Source organism: Vigna unguiculata, chromosome 9 (genome assembly GCF_004118075.2).
Source record: "Vigna unguiculata cultivar IT97K-499-35 chromosome 9, ASM411807v1, whole genome shotgun sequence".
Lineage (NCBI taxonomy): Eukaryota > Viridiplantae > Streptophyta > Magnoliopsida > Fabales > Fabaceae > Vigna > Vigna unguiculata.
In genome coordinates, this window is record NC_040287.1 from 39,792,697 (window position 1) to 39,808,813 (window position 16,117).

At 32.3% G+C, this 16,117-nt stretch overlaps 1 protein-coding gene across 3 annotated transcripts; it reads left to right on the plus strand.

Moving 5' to 3' along the window:
- Positions 1–457: 457 nt before the first annotated feature.
- LOC114195948 (zinc transporter 4, chloroplastic-like) lies at positions 458–2,318 on the plus strand. Of its 3 annotated transcripts, none has more exons than XM_028086401.1 (4): positions 458–724; positions 808–859; positions 988–1,697; positions 1,789–2,318. In XM_028086401.1, the coding sequence occupies exons 1-4, from the start codon at positions 710–712 to the stop codon at positions 2,242–2,244; spliced, it is 1,233 nt and encodes a 410-aa protein (XP_027942202.1). In that variant the 5' UTR covers positions 458–709; the 3' UTR covers positions 2,245–2,318. The 3 variants fall into 3 exon arrangements, with proteins under 3 accessions (XP_027942202.1, XP_027942204.1, XP_027942203.1); XM_028086403.1 differs by having other exon boundaries at positions 462–724; positions 938–1,697; XM_028086402.1 differs by having other exon boundaries at positions 462–859; positions 938–1,697.
- Positions 2,319–16,117: the final 13,799 nt, after the last annotated feature.

The window sequence follows — 16,117 nt, forward strand, 5'->3', positions numbered from 1 at the left end:
CATTTTAACTTTTTCTTCTTCTTTTTTTTTCTACTCTTTAGTGTCTCAATAAACGGAAGAGAGACGGTCAAAGGTGGGAGTGTCCTAATGATATAACGTAGACTACAAGTTTTAAATTTCTGGTTCTATTTTTCAATTGATAGAATTGAGCTTTCGAGTGCATAAATAAGCATAGCCTAATAAAGAAAATAAACGTCGTTTCAATAATTTTATTTCTTATTACGGTAAATATATTATTAATTTTATTTCTGTAAATATATTATAAGGAGACATGTGCAACGTAAGAGAATCAATGGTAATATTTTAATAGGAGGAACTAATAGCTAAAATTTTGGTAAAGGGTGTAATGAGAGTATTTAAATAAGGTATGTATGATTAAAAATAATAAAATAAAAGGGTAACAGAGAAAGAAATTGCATATAGCATATTATAGGTGATGCAAGAATGTCGACACTCTCGCGCTCATTTGATTGCAAAAAGAGGGAACCCAAGAATCCACAACTCACTCTCCAACCTCTCTCTCTCCTCCTTATGACGACACTCTTCTTCATTTTCGCCAACAAGCTTCTTCTACCCTTCCCTGGCATCAATTTCCCAATCCCAATCTCAACCTTCTCCACTTTTTTATTTATACTGTTTTTCAATTCCCTTCTCTATCTTCAACCCACAACCTTCTCTTTCTTTTTCCCTACAAATTCCCCTCACTCCCATGATTTTCACCGAGGTTTCTTTCTTCTTCTCTCTTTATTCCCCATCACCTTCCATGTAATCGATAATCATTCTTCTTTCTCTCTATCTATTTTTTAGGATCTGTGGCTTCTGCTCCACCAACTGGTCGGAAACACTTCTCTCTTTTCAGGTAACAATTTTTCGATTCTAAACGCACTCTGTAAATTCTTAATTATCATTAATTCAACTCCTATATATATATTTATAGGTGAATCGATTATTTTCTAAACTCTTGAGCCGCTGCTTTTTCCCAAATAGAGAAACCGTCCTTCTTCCACAACTTTCTGGAATCAATGACCAACTCCACCTGCGCAGGCGCTGAGTTAGACCAGTGCCGAGACGAGTCAGCGGCGTTGGTTCTCAAATTCGTCGCCATCGCCTCCATTCTCCTCTCCGGCATGGCCGGAATCGCGATCCCCCTCGTCGGGAAACACCGCCGCTTCCTCCGCACCGACGGCAACCTCTTCGTCGGTGCCAAGGCCTTCGCCGCCGGGGTGATTCTGGCAACGGGATTCGTCCACATGCTGTCTGATGCCAACGAAGCGCTCCAGCACCCGTGCCTGCCTTCCTTCCCGTGGTCCAAGTTTCCCTTCACAGGCTTCTTCGCCATGATGGCCGCGCTCTTCACTCTCCTCCTTGATTTCGTGGGAACGCAGTACTACGAGCGTAAGCAGGGGCTCAACCGTCCCTCAGAGGAGCAGTCTCGGGTCGGGTCGTCCGAATCCGCAGTGAAGGTGTTCGGAGAAGAAGAGAGTGGGGGAATGCACATTGTGGGGATGCATGCACACGCCGCGCATCATCATCATAACCACCCCCATGGCCATGACTCGTGCCATGGCATTGGCAGCGAGAAGGAACAAGATAACGCGCTTGCTGACTCCCATGGACACGGCCACGGTCACCTCCACGGCCACTCCCACATGGAAGATGGCGAAGAAGCCGACGTTCGACACATCGTGGTCTCTCAGGTAAATAGTTAAATCTCTGTGTTCTGGATGTACTTAATGTAACTAGTAATAATTATTAGTGGGAGTGTTCATAACTGGGGTTGCATTGCAGGTGTTGGAGCTTGGGATTGTGTCACATTCGATCATAATCGGGTTGTCTCTGGGGGTTTCTCAAAGTCCTTGTACCATAAGGCCTCTGATTGCGGCGTTGTCTTTTCATCAGTTTTTTGAAGGGTTTGCGCTTGGAGGGTGCATTTCCCAGGCGCAGTTTAAAGCCTCCTCAGCAACCCTTATGGCTTGTTTTTTTGCATTGACTACACCGTTGGGTGTTTCGATCGGAACGGCCATTTCTTCAGGGTATAACCCTTATAGCCCCGGTGCACTGATCACCGAAGGTGTTCTGGATTCCTTGTCGGCGGGGATTTTGGTGTATATGGCTTTGGTAGATTTGATAGCTGCGGATTTTCTTAGCAAGAGAATGAGTTGTAACTTCAGGCTCCAGATAGCCTCTTACTGCATGCTTTTCCTTGGGGCTGGATTGATGTCTTCGCTCGCAATTTGGGCCTGATGTCCCTCCCCTTTATATATAGTTGTAATACTACATTGTTCAATATTCATGTTTTATGTCTTTTTTGTTTTGTCTTCCCTGCTATCCTATTCAATCATACTTTTTCTTAACTAGAACTAGAAGAACGCAGATGAAATTTCATACCAGGTAAGGTAATCGTAAAATTTGTATTATCATGTCTCAGCCTGCTGATTTTTGCTAGCTCTTGCCCACTGACTAATAAACTAATAATAGTTTTTAAATAAGTTTACACAAAATTCATTGAAATAGGGATCTTGTCAACCGAGCAAGGGAACTGCAATAAAAAAAAATGAGAAAATCAAAGTTAGTATTAAAATATGTATAAGAAGCCTTACTATTCCGTATCTAAGTATATAATTATTTTGTTTTAATTTGTGCACAGTACCCCTTCGAGCATCATTTACCTTGAAACAATAGCATTTTTAATACGAAGTTTGACCCTAGTTACTGCTACTAATTTGGTTTGGGATGAAACTATGAAGTGCATTCATCTGTGACAACTTTGATCTAGTTAATGCGATTTTTACCTGAAATTCTAGAATTTCGAAACATGTTCCTCTTTTTTTGGTTTACCAACGCAAGTAGATTTGGAGAAGAAAACGAGCAATTGATATTACGAGTTAGGCGACCGTTTTGGTTTGTCACGATACAACGAACCCAAAGTAAGAGTAGAGTTACAGGTTACAGGGTTTACAACGTTAACGCTAATAATTAGGAGTGTCGCGTAAGAAAAATATTACAATCTTTCTTTCTATTTTATGGTTTTTTGGTATGTTTTTTAAGTCCATACTATTGTTTGTAGACAGTTTCGTACTGAAATAAATAATAATTACAATGAATAAGTTAATTAATTAAATCCAATTTAATGGATTGATAGCTAAACAGTACTGTTAAAAACACATTCAATAATGTATTATTATTTTGATATAAATAAGGTAATCGTATATTAATTGTGTTTATAATATTCCTTATAATTTCTAATATTTTCTAACAATGAGTTTTGTAGTTTTCATTTCAATAATTTATTTTTAATATGTTTAGACACCTACAATTTATTTATTATATTATTTTTTTCATTTCAATATATTAGTTTTGACTGATTGTAATATAATTTAACTTTCAATGTAAGATGATAAAATTATTAAATATGGTCATCACCTTTCTTCTTCCACGATCTTAACATTTCAGTTTGGTTATGGAATCGAAAATGAAAATGATATTCGAACATAAAATTCGAACTCATTGTAAATTCATTTTGGCAAAACTAAAGCAGACGTGGAGAAAGAAAGTAAGATAAAATGGAAAACTTGGTAGTGTTGGTGAGAGAGGGAGAGAGAAAGGCGATCGGAAGCCCTTGCATGGTGGAGTTAGCGTGAGATAGAAAGTCGGAGTAGAGGCAGAGGAAGGCGTTGCCGGAGAACAGGTGTCTGACCAGAACTCATCAACGGCGTAATTTTCAGGGTTAGTGCTATTTTCAGAAGACGGCCACTAGGGCTTCGAAAAATCAAAGACTTCCGGCACACAACAACGAGCACGGTGGGTAGAAACCTTTTTCTGGCCTTAATGTATTTGTTAATCGTTGATTTTTTTAATAACCTCTTATATGGCAGAAACTATGCGATTTGAATTCGGTTTTACTTATCTGTAGGGTTTCCCAATCATGGAATCATGTATTGAGCTTTTGGTTCAGTAAAGTGAAATTTTCATTTGGGTGTATTGCTGATTTTGTTTTTATCAGTGTACAAAACATGACAGTTTGGGTGTTGAAATAATTGATTGAGGTGGTCAAATAAATGTTCATTTAATGTATATAATATTTGTGAAATTCGTAACATTATGATTTTTTACAAATATGTATTTTCGTCATTGCTGTAAAGCGAAGTGCATTGGTGCTTTTAACGAAAAGTTAACTGTGGCACAAAAGGAGTATATTGCAAGCACCCCGTTTTGGTGGTTTCCCATGTTAAAGCAATCATTGAAGATAAGTAGAAATGTTTTATCTCAGTTATGTATTAAATGGGTTGAAAGAAGGGGTGGTTTTGATGTTGGTGGTGAAGTGGTGGACTGGTTTTGATGTTGGTGGTGAAGTGGTGGACTTTAGTTTATTAGACGTTTGTTTAGGGTTAGGATTTTACAGTTTGGTTGATTTTGTTAATTTGAAAACACCATTGCTATTTTATTTTGAGTTATTTATGAATGTTTGTTATGGATGGATTTTACAGGACAAAGTCTGTCCATGATTCTGTTATGTGTTTTTGTTTTGAAAATGTATGTTGCAGGTTTTTAGATGTTTTGCATTTATTTTGCGCAGCACTAATATTTTTTTGTTTGTTGTGGGTGGTAGAACCAAATTATTTAACACAACACCCTACTTAATTTCCCTTCACTCCCCATTTTGCTGTGAGATAAAAAATATGTAATAGAAGTCCTCACTGAATCTACTGGGGAATTATATTTTGGAGGTCAGGAATTATGAACCATATGAAATTGACTTTGAGCAGTTTGTGGTTGGCATGTATTTGTCATTGCTTACGCAGGATGGGGTTGTGAACCACAATGTTGAACGTAAGTCCCTAAGAAATTGTTTTGTAGTCCCCGGTTTTGACCCATTTATGAAATTTCGTAATTTCAATTGCATGAAGTTGAGTTTGAGCAGTTTGTGGTTGGCACGTATTTCTCATTGCTTAAGCAGATTGGGGTTGTTCACCAAAATGTTGAAATTTAAAATGGTTATAAAAACTGGTACCGTGAACCAGAATATATAACATCACTCCCCAATTGGGGTAGTTGTACTCCCCACTTGATAAAGTAATTGATACTTTAAAGAACAATTTATTTCCTCCAAAAAATAAAAGTTGTTATTAAAACTGTTTTTCGAATTTTAGATTGGTCATAATAAAATAAAAAAATTTAATTGCTTAACAAAATTTTGAAATTTAAGATGGTTATTAAAGCTGGTACTGTGAACCAGAATATATAACAGCACTCCCCATTTGGGGTACTTTTACTCCCCACTTTGTAACGTAATTGAAAGTTTAAAGAACATTTAATTTCCCTCCAAAAATTAAATGTTATTAAAATTTTTATTCTAAATTTGAATTGGTCATAATAAAAAAAAAATATTTAATTGCTTATGAAAACTTTCAAATTTAAGGTGGTTATTAAAACTGGTACTGTGAACCAGAATATGTAACAACACTCCCCATTTGGGGTACTTTTACTCCCTACTTTGTAACGTAATTGAAAGTTTAAAGAACATTTTATTTCCTTCCAAAAAATGTTCTTAAAACTGTTATTCTAAATTTGAATTGGTCGTTATTAAAAATAAAATTTAATTGCTTAACAAAATTCAAAAATTTAAGATGATTATTAAACCTGGTACTATGAACCAGAATATATAAGAGCACTCCCCAGTTGAGGTACTTTTACTCCCCACTTTGTAACGTAATTGAAAGTTTAAAGAACATTTTATTTCCTTCCAAAAATAAAATGACATTAAAACTGTTATTCTAAATTTGAATTGGTCCTAATTAAAAATAAACTTTAATTGCTTAACAAAATTTAGAAATCTATGGTGGTTATTAAAACTGGTAATATATAACAGCACTCCCTATTTGGGGTACTTTTACTCCCCACTTTGTAACGTAATTGAAAGTTTAAAGAACATTTTATTTCCTTCCAAAAATAAAATGACATTAAAATTGTTACTCTAAATTTGAATTGGTCCTAATTAAAAATAAATCTGCTTACCAAAATTTAGAAATTTAAGGTGGTCATTAAAACTGGGACTGTCAACCAGAATATATAACAGCACTCCCCATTTGGGGTACTTTTACTCCCCACTTTGTAACGTAATTGAAAGTTTACATTTTATTTCCTTCCAAAAATAAAATGTTATTAAAACTGTTATTCTAAATTTGAATTGGTCGTTATTAAAAATAAACTTTAATTGCTTAACAAAATTTAGAAATTTAACATGGTTACTGTGAACCAGAATATATAAGAGCACTCCCCATTTGGGGTACTTTTACTCCCCACTTTGTAACGTAATTGATGGTTAGAAATTTAAGATGGTTATTAATCCTGATACTGTGAACCAGAATATATAAGAGCACTCCCCATTTGGGTACTTTTACTCTCCACTTTGTAAAGTAATTGAAAGTTTACATTTTATTTCCTTCCAAAAATAAAATGTTATTAAAACTGTTATTCTAAATTTGAATTGGTCGTTATTAAAAATAAACTTTAATTGCTTAACAAAATTTAGAAATTTAACATGGTTACTGTGAACCAGAATATATAAGAGCACTCCCCATTTGGGGTACTTTTACTCCCCACTTTGTAACGTAATTGATGGTTCTACTACCCCTTTAAAGATCATCTTTTTGACCAGCAAATGAAATTTCCTTAGTTTCAGAGTGTTCATTGCTTGAGAACACAAACACAGGGAGACGAAAACCAAAATATTCATGACCACTCCACATGAGCTTATTCTTGACGCCTCAGTTGGGACATAATTTGCACCAAACTCGAAAATAAATAAAATGTTTTTCCCCCAAAGCTTAAACCTTTTCGAATGGTGAACAAAAAAACACGGTGTTGCAGAACGACTTCCGGTGGGTTGGTTGTCGTTGCCATCGACTCGCCTCCACTGGATTTGATCCCCTCCACTATCGTCGCTGTCGCAGGTGTGTCCTCTCACGGTGACCGCCTCCCGCCTCGCTTTTGTAACACCACAACTTCTCTGTCTCGACTTCCTCTGACTATCTCAGTCTCTCTCGGCCGTTCCGCCGACTTCCTCACGCTGGCTTCACCTTTCCACACACTTGATCACGCTGTCTCCGCCTTTCCTTCGAGTTGCTCACGCTGTTGCCGCCTTTCCTCTGACTTTCTCACACTGTTTCCGCCTCTCCTTCGACTTGCTCACGCTGTCTCCACTTTCTCCGACTTTCTCTCTCCTTGTCTCACGAACACTCTACAAATTTTTCATTTTGTCTTACTTTCTCTCTCCAACTCTGCTTTAGTTTTGTCAAAAAGAATTTACTGCACAAAACTTCCGCGCACATGACCATGGGTTCAATTTCATTTAAAAAAAGTAAAAATAAAAGAATAAAAGGGTGCCACGACACCCATGTAAAAAATGAGTTCGAATTTTATGTTTGAATATCATTTTCGAATCGAAAAATCTGTGATTAGGTTTGACAGGTTGTGAGGTTCAAAGCGATTGATTAAAAACTGAGTATATCCGAAAACACGAAGCAACTCATAGTGGAAGCTTTGGTCTCACGGTTTTAAATTTGCATCAGTTTGATTAAGGGGACCAAACTCGACTTCATTGCGTGCACGAAGGTATTTTCCTCTTTCTCTTAACTTCTCACTCTTATTCCGTCCTCTCAATAAAGTCTTAAGTCATTTATCAGGCAACATAGGTAAACATTTATGTCACTTTTGGGATATGATATCACAATTTCCCCTTGTAAAGACCAATAAAGATATTCATGAACTGTGGTTTCTGCTTAAGTTGTCAAGTTTATTATTTCATATATACTATTCACGTTTAAGATTTCTTGCCTAACTCCCAAAATTTGGAACGAATAGTGAATTTATTCTATTAAGAACAATCAATTGATGACGAAGCTCAAATAACTTCAAATACATGACATTATCTTTCTTATGTGAGATATTTCTAGAATATCAATAATTTCACTGTGTCATGTTCGTGTAGTACATACAATTCTGAAAAAATTCATCGCAAGACAAAATGTGTGTATACTATGTTTATTGTGAGTACTTCCCATTCACAGAGACATTAAGAAAAAGAAAATTCAAAATATCTTTTTTATACGTTGATTATAGATTATAGACAAACAATGAAAAAAAAGTAAATTAAAATAAATATTATTTTCTACATCATTTTATCTACAACAAGCACACTTGATTACTAAATAATTGTTTTTATTAATTATAATAACCCATAAAAGTTGCCATATTAAAAATATATATAAAATTTCGATAAGTGATATTTTTTTTTTAAATTCAACAAATTTTATCTTGTATTTTCGTAGGATATATATAAACTTATTATAAAATTTTATTTTTAAAATTTTTGAGAGTTGTTTATTATTAGTTATTACAACTTTATAAAAATTGACAATTTAAACCTGACAAGATAATTATTATATTATTCAATTAACGGTCACATCACTTGATTAATAGAAAAATTAATTAAAAATTTAATATTTCATAAATATGTATTAAACATTCAATTAAAAATTTTAAATTTATAAAAACTCAAAATTTAATTAAGTCTCATAAACGTGTTTTGCCTTACAAAATATTTTCTTCTTCCTCTCTTATATATTTTTTTTTCTTTTCTGGAATTCTTGATCCTGATTACAGTGTTACTCCATCACAAATGAACAAAGAAAAAGTCACAAATTATTGAATTTCCTTTTTTGAACTTCAACAAGTTTTATATTTATTATATTTTGTATAAAGTTATACATATTTCCTATTTTGTCAATCCGCACTTATTTATTTAGTTACTCTATTGTTTGTTTCACTGTACTGTTTTAATTAATAATCGAATTATTTCAATTATTTTAAGGAATATTCTGGTCTTGTTTAATTTGATAATTATAGGAAACATATTTAACTATTTTTTAACGTATTTAGGTAAAGGTTAAAATATTTTTTTTCCCAATTTTCATCAAGTTTTGTTAAATCATTCTTAATTTTGTTTTTGTGCTCCAATAGATCCTAATTTTTGTTAATTTTGTTCAATTTGATCTTTTATACTAACACTTTTTAAGCCATGAATAATAACTGTCATGTGTCAATTCTTAATTTTTTTTTGTTTTTTTAATATTTTTTTTAAATGTACACGTATTAATATAGGAATATGTAATGTGTGAGAACTAATGTTTTATATTCAATTTAGTTTTTATATTTATTATTTTTGTTGAATTTATTCATAATTTTGTTTAAAATTGACCAATTTTGTCCTTGTCAAATATGAGAACAAATTTAATTTTTATATAAAATTTATAATAATGTGAATTTTAATATATTATATAAACGTATTTAATAAAAAATGTGAATTTTAATATAAAAATTAAATTTGATTTCAATTTGGAGAGAGACAAAATTGTTTCATATTAACAAAAATTGAGACTAAATTGAACAAAAATAACGAATAAAGAGACCAAATTGAATATAAAACATTGATTATGACACATGACATGTTATCAAAATTCAAATTGAACAAAATTGACGAAAATTAAGACTATTTGAATACAAAAACAAATTTAAGACTGATTTAACAAAAGTTGACGGAAATTGAGAAAAAAAATTATTTTAACCTTAGGTAAACTTATATAAAACAGAAAATATATTTTATGCTTTGCCTTAAAAACAACTTTGAATTACTTTTCTTAAGAAACAATTTCAGTAAGAGAGAGCTTTTACGAATGTTTTTTTTAAGGATCTAGGAAATAACGATGAGTAGATGAGTAGATGTAAAATTTATAAAATGATCTTGATTATTTTTGTATTAAAAGTTTGGGCTATAGATAAAACATTAATAGAAAATGAAATGTAATTATTTAGAAAAAAACGTGAATGATTTTTTTTATACATAAAAAATTTAATAAATGTAATTAATTTAAAATAAATTTTGTTTGGTTAAAAATAATTTTAGTAAAATATTGGATAATAAAAAAATATTATTAATAATTAATTATTTTTGTCACCATAACTTTTTAATATTATTTTATTTAGATCTTGTTTTTTCTTCCTTTATATTATTTTTAATTTTTTTATATTTCATTATTATTACTCCTCCCTCAAATAATTTTTTTCATTCAAATTTCTTGAAAGGAAACATAACATTCTCACTCACTATCTCATTAAGAGTAAATCCATTGAAAGAAACACGACCTTATAGTTAATTTATATTTACTTAAAATTTATTTGTTTCAATTAATAATATTATTTATTTCTTCAATTTAAATACATTTTTTAATACTTAATAAATAAAGATATAATAATAACAGCAATAAGTTTTAATTTTAAAAATAAATTTTCTATTCTCTAATTTCCATAAATAATTAATTCATACAATTTATTATTTATAAAATAAAATAATTAAGAATATCACGATAAAAATTAATGAATATAAAGAATAATTAGGATAAGGTGCTATAAAAAGTAAAATAATATCTTACCATTAAATACATTATGTTCTATGATAAAGTCATAAAGTATTAAAATATAAAAATTTAAAGGTTTCTTCCCATATTAGTTTGAAAAGATTCTGAATTAAATTTAGAAAACAACTTTAAGAAACATAAATGGAAAATTTTAAAAATTGTGTAAATGCTAAAAATATAAAATAAATCATTGTTAAGTATCAACCTAAATTTCATCATATATAAAAAAAATGAAAAATAAAATTACAATAAATATTCGCTTAAGTCCGCATTTTTAGCTGGATAGTTTGATGCGAATTTATAAAATTTTAAGAGTCATACAATTAATCTATAATATTATGTATCATATACTTATGAAAGATTATAGATGTTGAAAAATTTAGAGATTATGAAACTATAAGAAATATGAGATATATAATAGTTAAAATAGATGTGTTATATGAAGAAACTTGTCATTTTATTTTATTCTTATATTATCAATATATATATATATATATATATATATATATATATATATAAAACCGAATATAAATATAAAATATTTTTTAATTCTATAATATTATTTAATTTCTAAAATTGAAAGATATTTAAAAAATATGTTTTCTAAAAACTAATTTAAATAAAAAATATATTAAGTAATATTTTTAACAATAAATTATATAATAAGGCCTATATTTTCTGAAAATGCAACTAAAGAATCAATTTGTCTTATTATAAATGATTGACCGATAAGAAAATACAAAATATAAAGGTCAATGTTTACATATGAATGATTATCAATGCTTGAAGATTATTATTTTGTTAAAGAAATCCAAAATCGTAGTCCATGTGAAGTATTGTTCATCGAATCAGTTAAATCAAGTTAAGGGTACGTTCTTTAGGAATGACAATATGGGCCTGACTCGTCTGGCCGGCTCGCAAGCCCACGAAAAAACTGGGACGGGCCAGGATAGTGATCTGGCAGGCCCGCAATAGTCCAGCCACATAAAAGAAAAACTTGCACTTGTGTATATTAGTTACTTTTTTTATGAACTCTTGTAGTAACGTTCCAAATTCTTGTATAACTGGAAAATATAATTATGTATTTTTTAATGTGTTAAAATTTAAAGAATACATTATTTATGTCATAGTATGAATATGAATATGATAAAAATGTTGAATTATCAATTTATCATCCAACTCCCTGAAATCTTTACTTAATCTCATGAACTTCTTAAAGTTTCCCAATTTTTAAACATTGAACGTTTTATCATAAGAATTTAAAAAAAAAAATGGGTCAACCTGCGAGCCTACGAGCCAAGTGATGTGTGGGGTGGGCCATTGATTGTAGCCCGCATAAATTGTGTGGGGCGGGGTGGGCCAGCTTGATGTGCGAGCCTTATGCTGGTTTGGTCGACTCGTATTGCCATTCCTAGCGTTCTACATCTTTTGTTGCATTCTACAAAATGGTCAATCCACAATCACACGTAAACAAATAAAAAATAGTTGTCAAATGACTTTACATAATTATTTTTAAAAAATAAACGAGTACAGACTTAAACGAATGTATATAATAAAAAACTAATAAATTTATTATTTTAAAACATGATATTAATTCTTTATGTGTAAAGTAAACTCATATCTCATTGGTAATCATATTTAAAATGATTGCATATATCTATGTTCTTTAATTCTCAGCAAAAATTGAAATTAACTTTTATTCACAAAATTTACTTAATTTAGTCTCTTATTTTTAAAAATAAATTTAATTTTAAAAAAATAAATCCGGACCAAAACATATTTGAACCTGCTTTAAAAATGTATTTATCGTAAAATTAAATAATTTTGTAACTAAAAGAAAAAGATAACACCGATCATGCGTGATAGAGGGGTGCGTTAAGAAACATTGTCATGGTAGCATGGGCAAAGTGACGGTCAAACGGACCACCGAAACCCTCTCTCGTTCATTTATGCTTTCATCACACCGAGCCTGGCCATCATCAATTTCTGTCCTTCCGCCACATCACCTTTTATGTCCATTACATCACTGCCACCGTGGCATTCTGCTCTCTTCAACTCTGCTATTTTTCACTCACTCACTCACATTCTACTTCTCATTCTTACCAACATATACATCACTCTCTTTTCTTCGCTTCACTCACATTAATCCCTGCACTCTCCCTTTGTGTAATGGCTCTCATTCAAGACAATGCTGTCTCCACAGAAGAAGAAGCTCTCACCTTCATGCTCCACGAGATTCTCACTGACTCTGAAACCGATGTGGGACAATTCTGTTTCAAGGAAGAAACAATAGAAAAGCTCATGCAAGAGCTTTACAAGGAAATCACAACAATCACCGTTTCTGCACCTTCCCCTGAACCACCTTCTCCGACAACACCCACACTATCCTCAAATGTTTCTGTCGGGGGCCAGGTAGAGCCAGAAGATGAGATTGTGGAGTTTGAGGTTGCCCAGAAAACTGAAGAAGAGGAGTTCAAAGATTTCGATGATGAGTGGCTTGCAAGGGTGCTTAGTTGGAGTCAGGTCCTCGACACTGCTGATTGGTTTTGATTCTCCTTTCACACAAAAATTATCAGCATCAATCAGATCCTACTACATCTTCTACTAATATATATAACTATGTCATCCAAGTAATATATAGTTATAGTAATCCTCCAATAACACAGAGAAATAAATATGTCATATGTATGACTTCCTCTTGCAATCCTCTTTAAATTGCTTCTTATATATCTTTTTCTTTTTATCAACCAGCCAGCTGAATAATTAGTACTGCAGATTATAGTAAGTTGTAGTTTCTAAAATTATATATTGTTGCTGTCAGTTCATTACTATGATGTTGAAGTCTCCTTAAAAATAATGTTTGCATGTTCTTGGAAATAGTATATGCCACCCCTTTCCAAGATGTTCTGGGAAAATAAATTTCAAGGCTCAAGACTCAAACAGATGAAATGAAATTTTGCATGGGCATGACTTAAAAGTCAATTGTAAATTTAGAATGAAATGTTGAACAACTGAACTTTTCCAGGTGTACGGTTTGGACACTAATGAGCACCAGTTAAGTCACATCAACATGAAAGTGCAAACATGTGCGTGCAATCAGATAGCATTATGTTACTTTGAATTTAAAATACACATATACTTAGTTTTTACAATTTTAAACCATTACAGTAAGTTGTTAACTTTGCCTGTGACATTTCTGTGTTTCAGTGCACTCTGCACTCACTCCCGTGAGTGTAGGTGAGAGTACCTAAAGAAGAAATCACAGTCCCACCAAAATTAAAGTTTCATAAACTAATAATTTCTGAGTGTACTTGAAAATTAATGTGATTCTTGTGCATGAGACTAACACGTGTTTCACCGCTTTGTATTTTTCAGAGATTGGTAATTCCTCACCGCTTTGTATTTCTTTTGTTAGAAGCGAGTAACCTCATCAATGACATCTTCAATTATTAAAGACTATAATAATTAACGGTGACGTTGTCTACCAAGGACCAGTATTTAAATGGTCCACTGATGGACCGTCACACATAACTATGAGATCGATACTAAAAGAAAAACAAGAGTTCACACAATTAATCGGTAATCCCTCACCGCTTTGTAATTCATCTAGAATCCTTGTCACCTAATACCAGTTGATGACTCAAGATTAATACCATCTTGGATATAGATACTATATATAAAAACTAATAATCCCTTATAAGTTTTATAATTCTTTTTAATGTATTAATAAGTCTGAATATTTAAAAACCTAATTTGTATATATATGAATTTTGACTAAAATTTTATAGATTTAAAATAATATTTTTAAATTAAATATAATTTGATGTTTAATCTTTATATAAAATTATTATAGTTCATTTTTGTTAGAATATAAAATAATAATTTCTGCTTTTTTTACTACTTTTATTTTGTACCGAATAAAGATATAAAAAGATTATACTCTCTTTATTCAGTATTAACATTAAACAACAATATTGTATTCCTAATAAGATTAAGGATATCTCCAAAAAAATATTTTGTCATACTATACTATTTATCACTTATCAGGTGAGTACTTTTTTAGCATTATGCAGTATAAGTTACATGTGATTAATGTAGGTTGGATTTGAAACTTCAAGTTTTATTAAAGGTGAGTGTTGAACCTGAATTTTACTTTTGAAAATTGTAAAACATTAAAAAAACAATGAAACTTCAACTTTAAAGGTGTTACACATTAATAGAAAAAAAAACATAAAAAAAAAAACATTACATGATCCGGTAATAGGGACAAATAGTTACATATATGGATAAAAGTTAACACATCATACATGTATAATATTATTTATCCACAATATGAAGACCTTGTTTGGTAGAATTTATTTTTTAGTCTGGAGAATAGTTGATAAAATATATATGTTTTCTATATTTATATTTATATTTTAAAAGTATGAAAGTCTCTACTCGTAACTTAATAATGTGTTTGGATAGAGTATTTTAATAAAGCAATTTATTTCTTTGAATAATTTAGAATTTTTTGGAAGAAAATGTTTTGTTTTGATAGAAAAATTAAAAAACATTTAAAATGTATGCATTTTTGTGAAGTATTTCAATTAGTTAAATTAGAAGAAATTCAAATACCTTCAAAATTGATGGAATTTGAAAATTTTCTCACCTAACCTTCCACTCTGAACCAAACCCCAAACGAACCCGGCAAACTCGACAGCCATGACGAGTTGGGCCAGCCAGACAGTTCGGGTCGGCCTAACAAAAATGAGTTAGGCAAGCCCGACGACCTAGACAGACTAGGTGGATCGACGACCTAAACAGGTCAATCAAGCTCGACAACCCATATGGGCCAAACGGGCCCGACGACATAGATGAATGCCAACACAAACAAGCCCAACAACTCAGATGGGTCGACAGGCCCGATGACCCGAAAGGGTCGAGTGGGCACGACGACCTAGAGGTGTCGGGCAGGCTTGACAACCTAGAGGTGTTGAGCAAGCCTAACGACCTATACGGGCCCGACCTACCCGACAACCCAGACGGGCCCAACTGACCTGTTGACCCAACAACCCCGACTAGTCCGATGACCCAAGCGGTGCCGACCGGCCCAATGACCTAGTCAGTTGAGCCGGCCCAACAACATAGATTGGTCGGGTGTGTCGAATGACACGACAACTTAGATGGGTTGGACGAACCAATGACCTAGTAGGGCCATGTCGGCCAACAACCTAGACGGGTCAGTTCGAGCAAGGTCGACGAACTTGACGGGTACGACCGGGTTGTATGGGTCGTCAGGCTGATCAGGCCTTTCTAGATCATCGGGCCAACCCAGCCCGTCCGGGTTTCCCGATCGTCCCAGCCTGTCTGGGTTTCCCAACCGTCCCAACATGGTTGGGTCGTCGGGTCGGCCTAGCCCATCTTGATTATCGAGCCCGTTTCCAAATTTATCATGAACTAAAAATATAATTGAGCATAAAATAAATATTGTTAAAATGAAATTTCATCTCACAAGAAATTTAGTTACTTTATCCAAACAAGTTATTTAGAAAATGAAGAAAATTTAATTGGAAGCAATTCAAATACAATGCATTTCAATTTCTTAGCATTGTTGAAATGCTTCATCCAAACACAAGGTAAATATTTAAGTGGGTCAATTA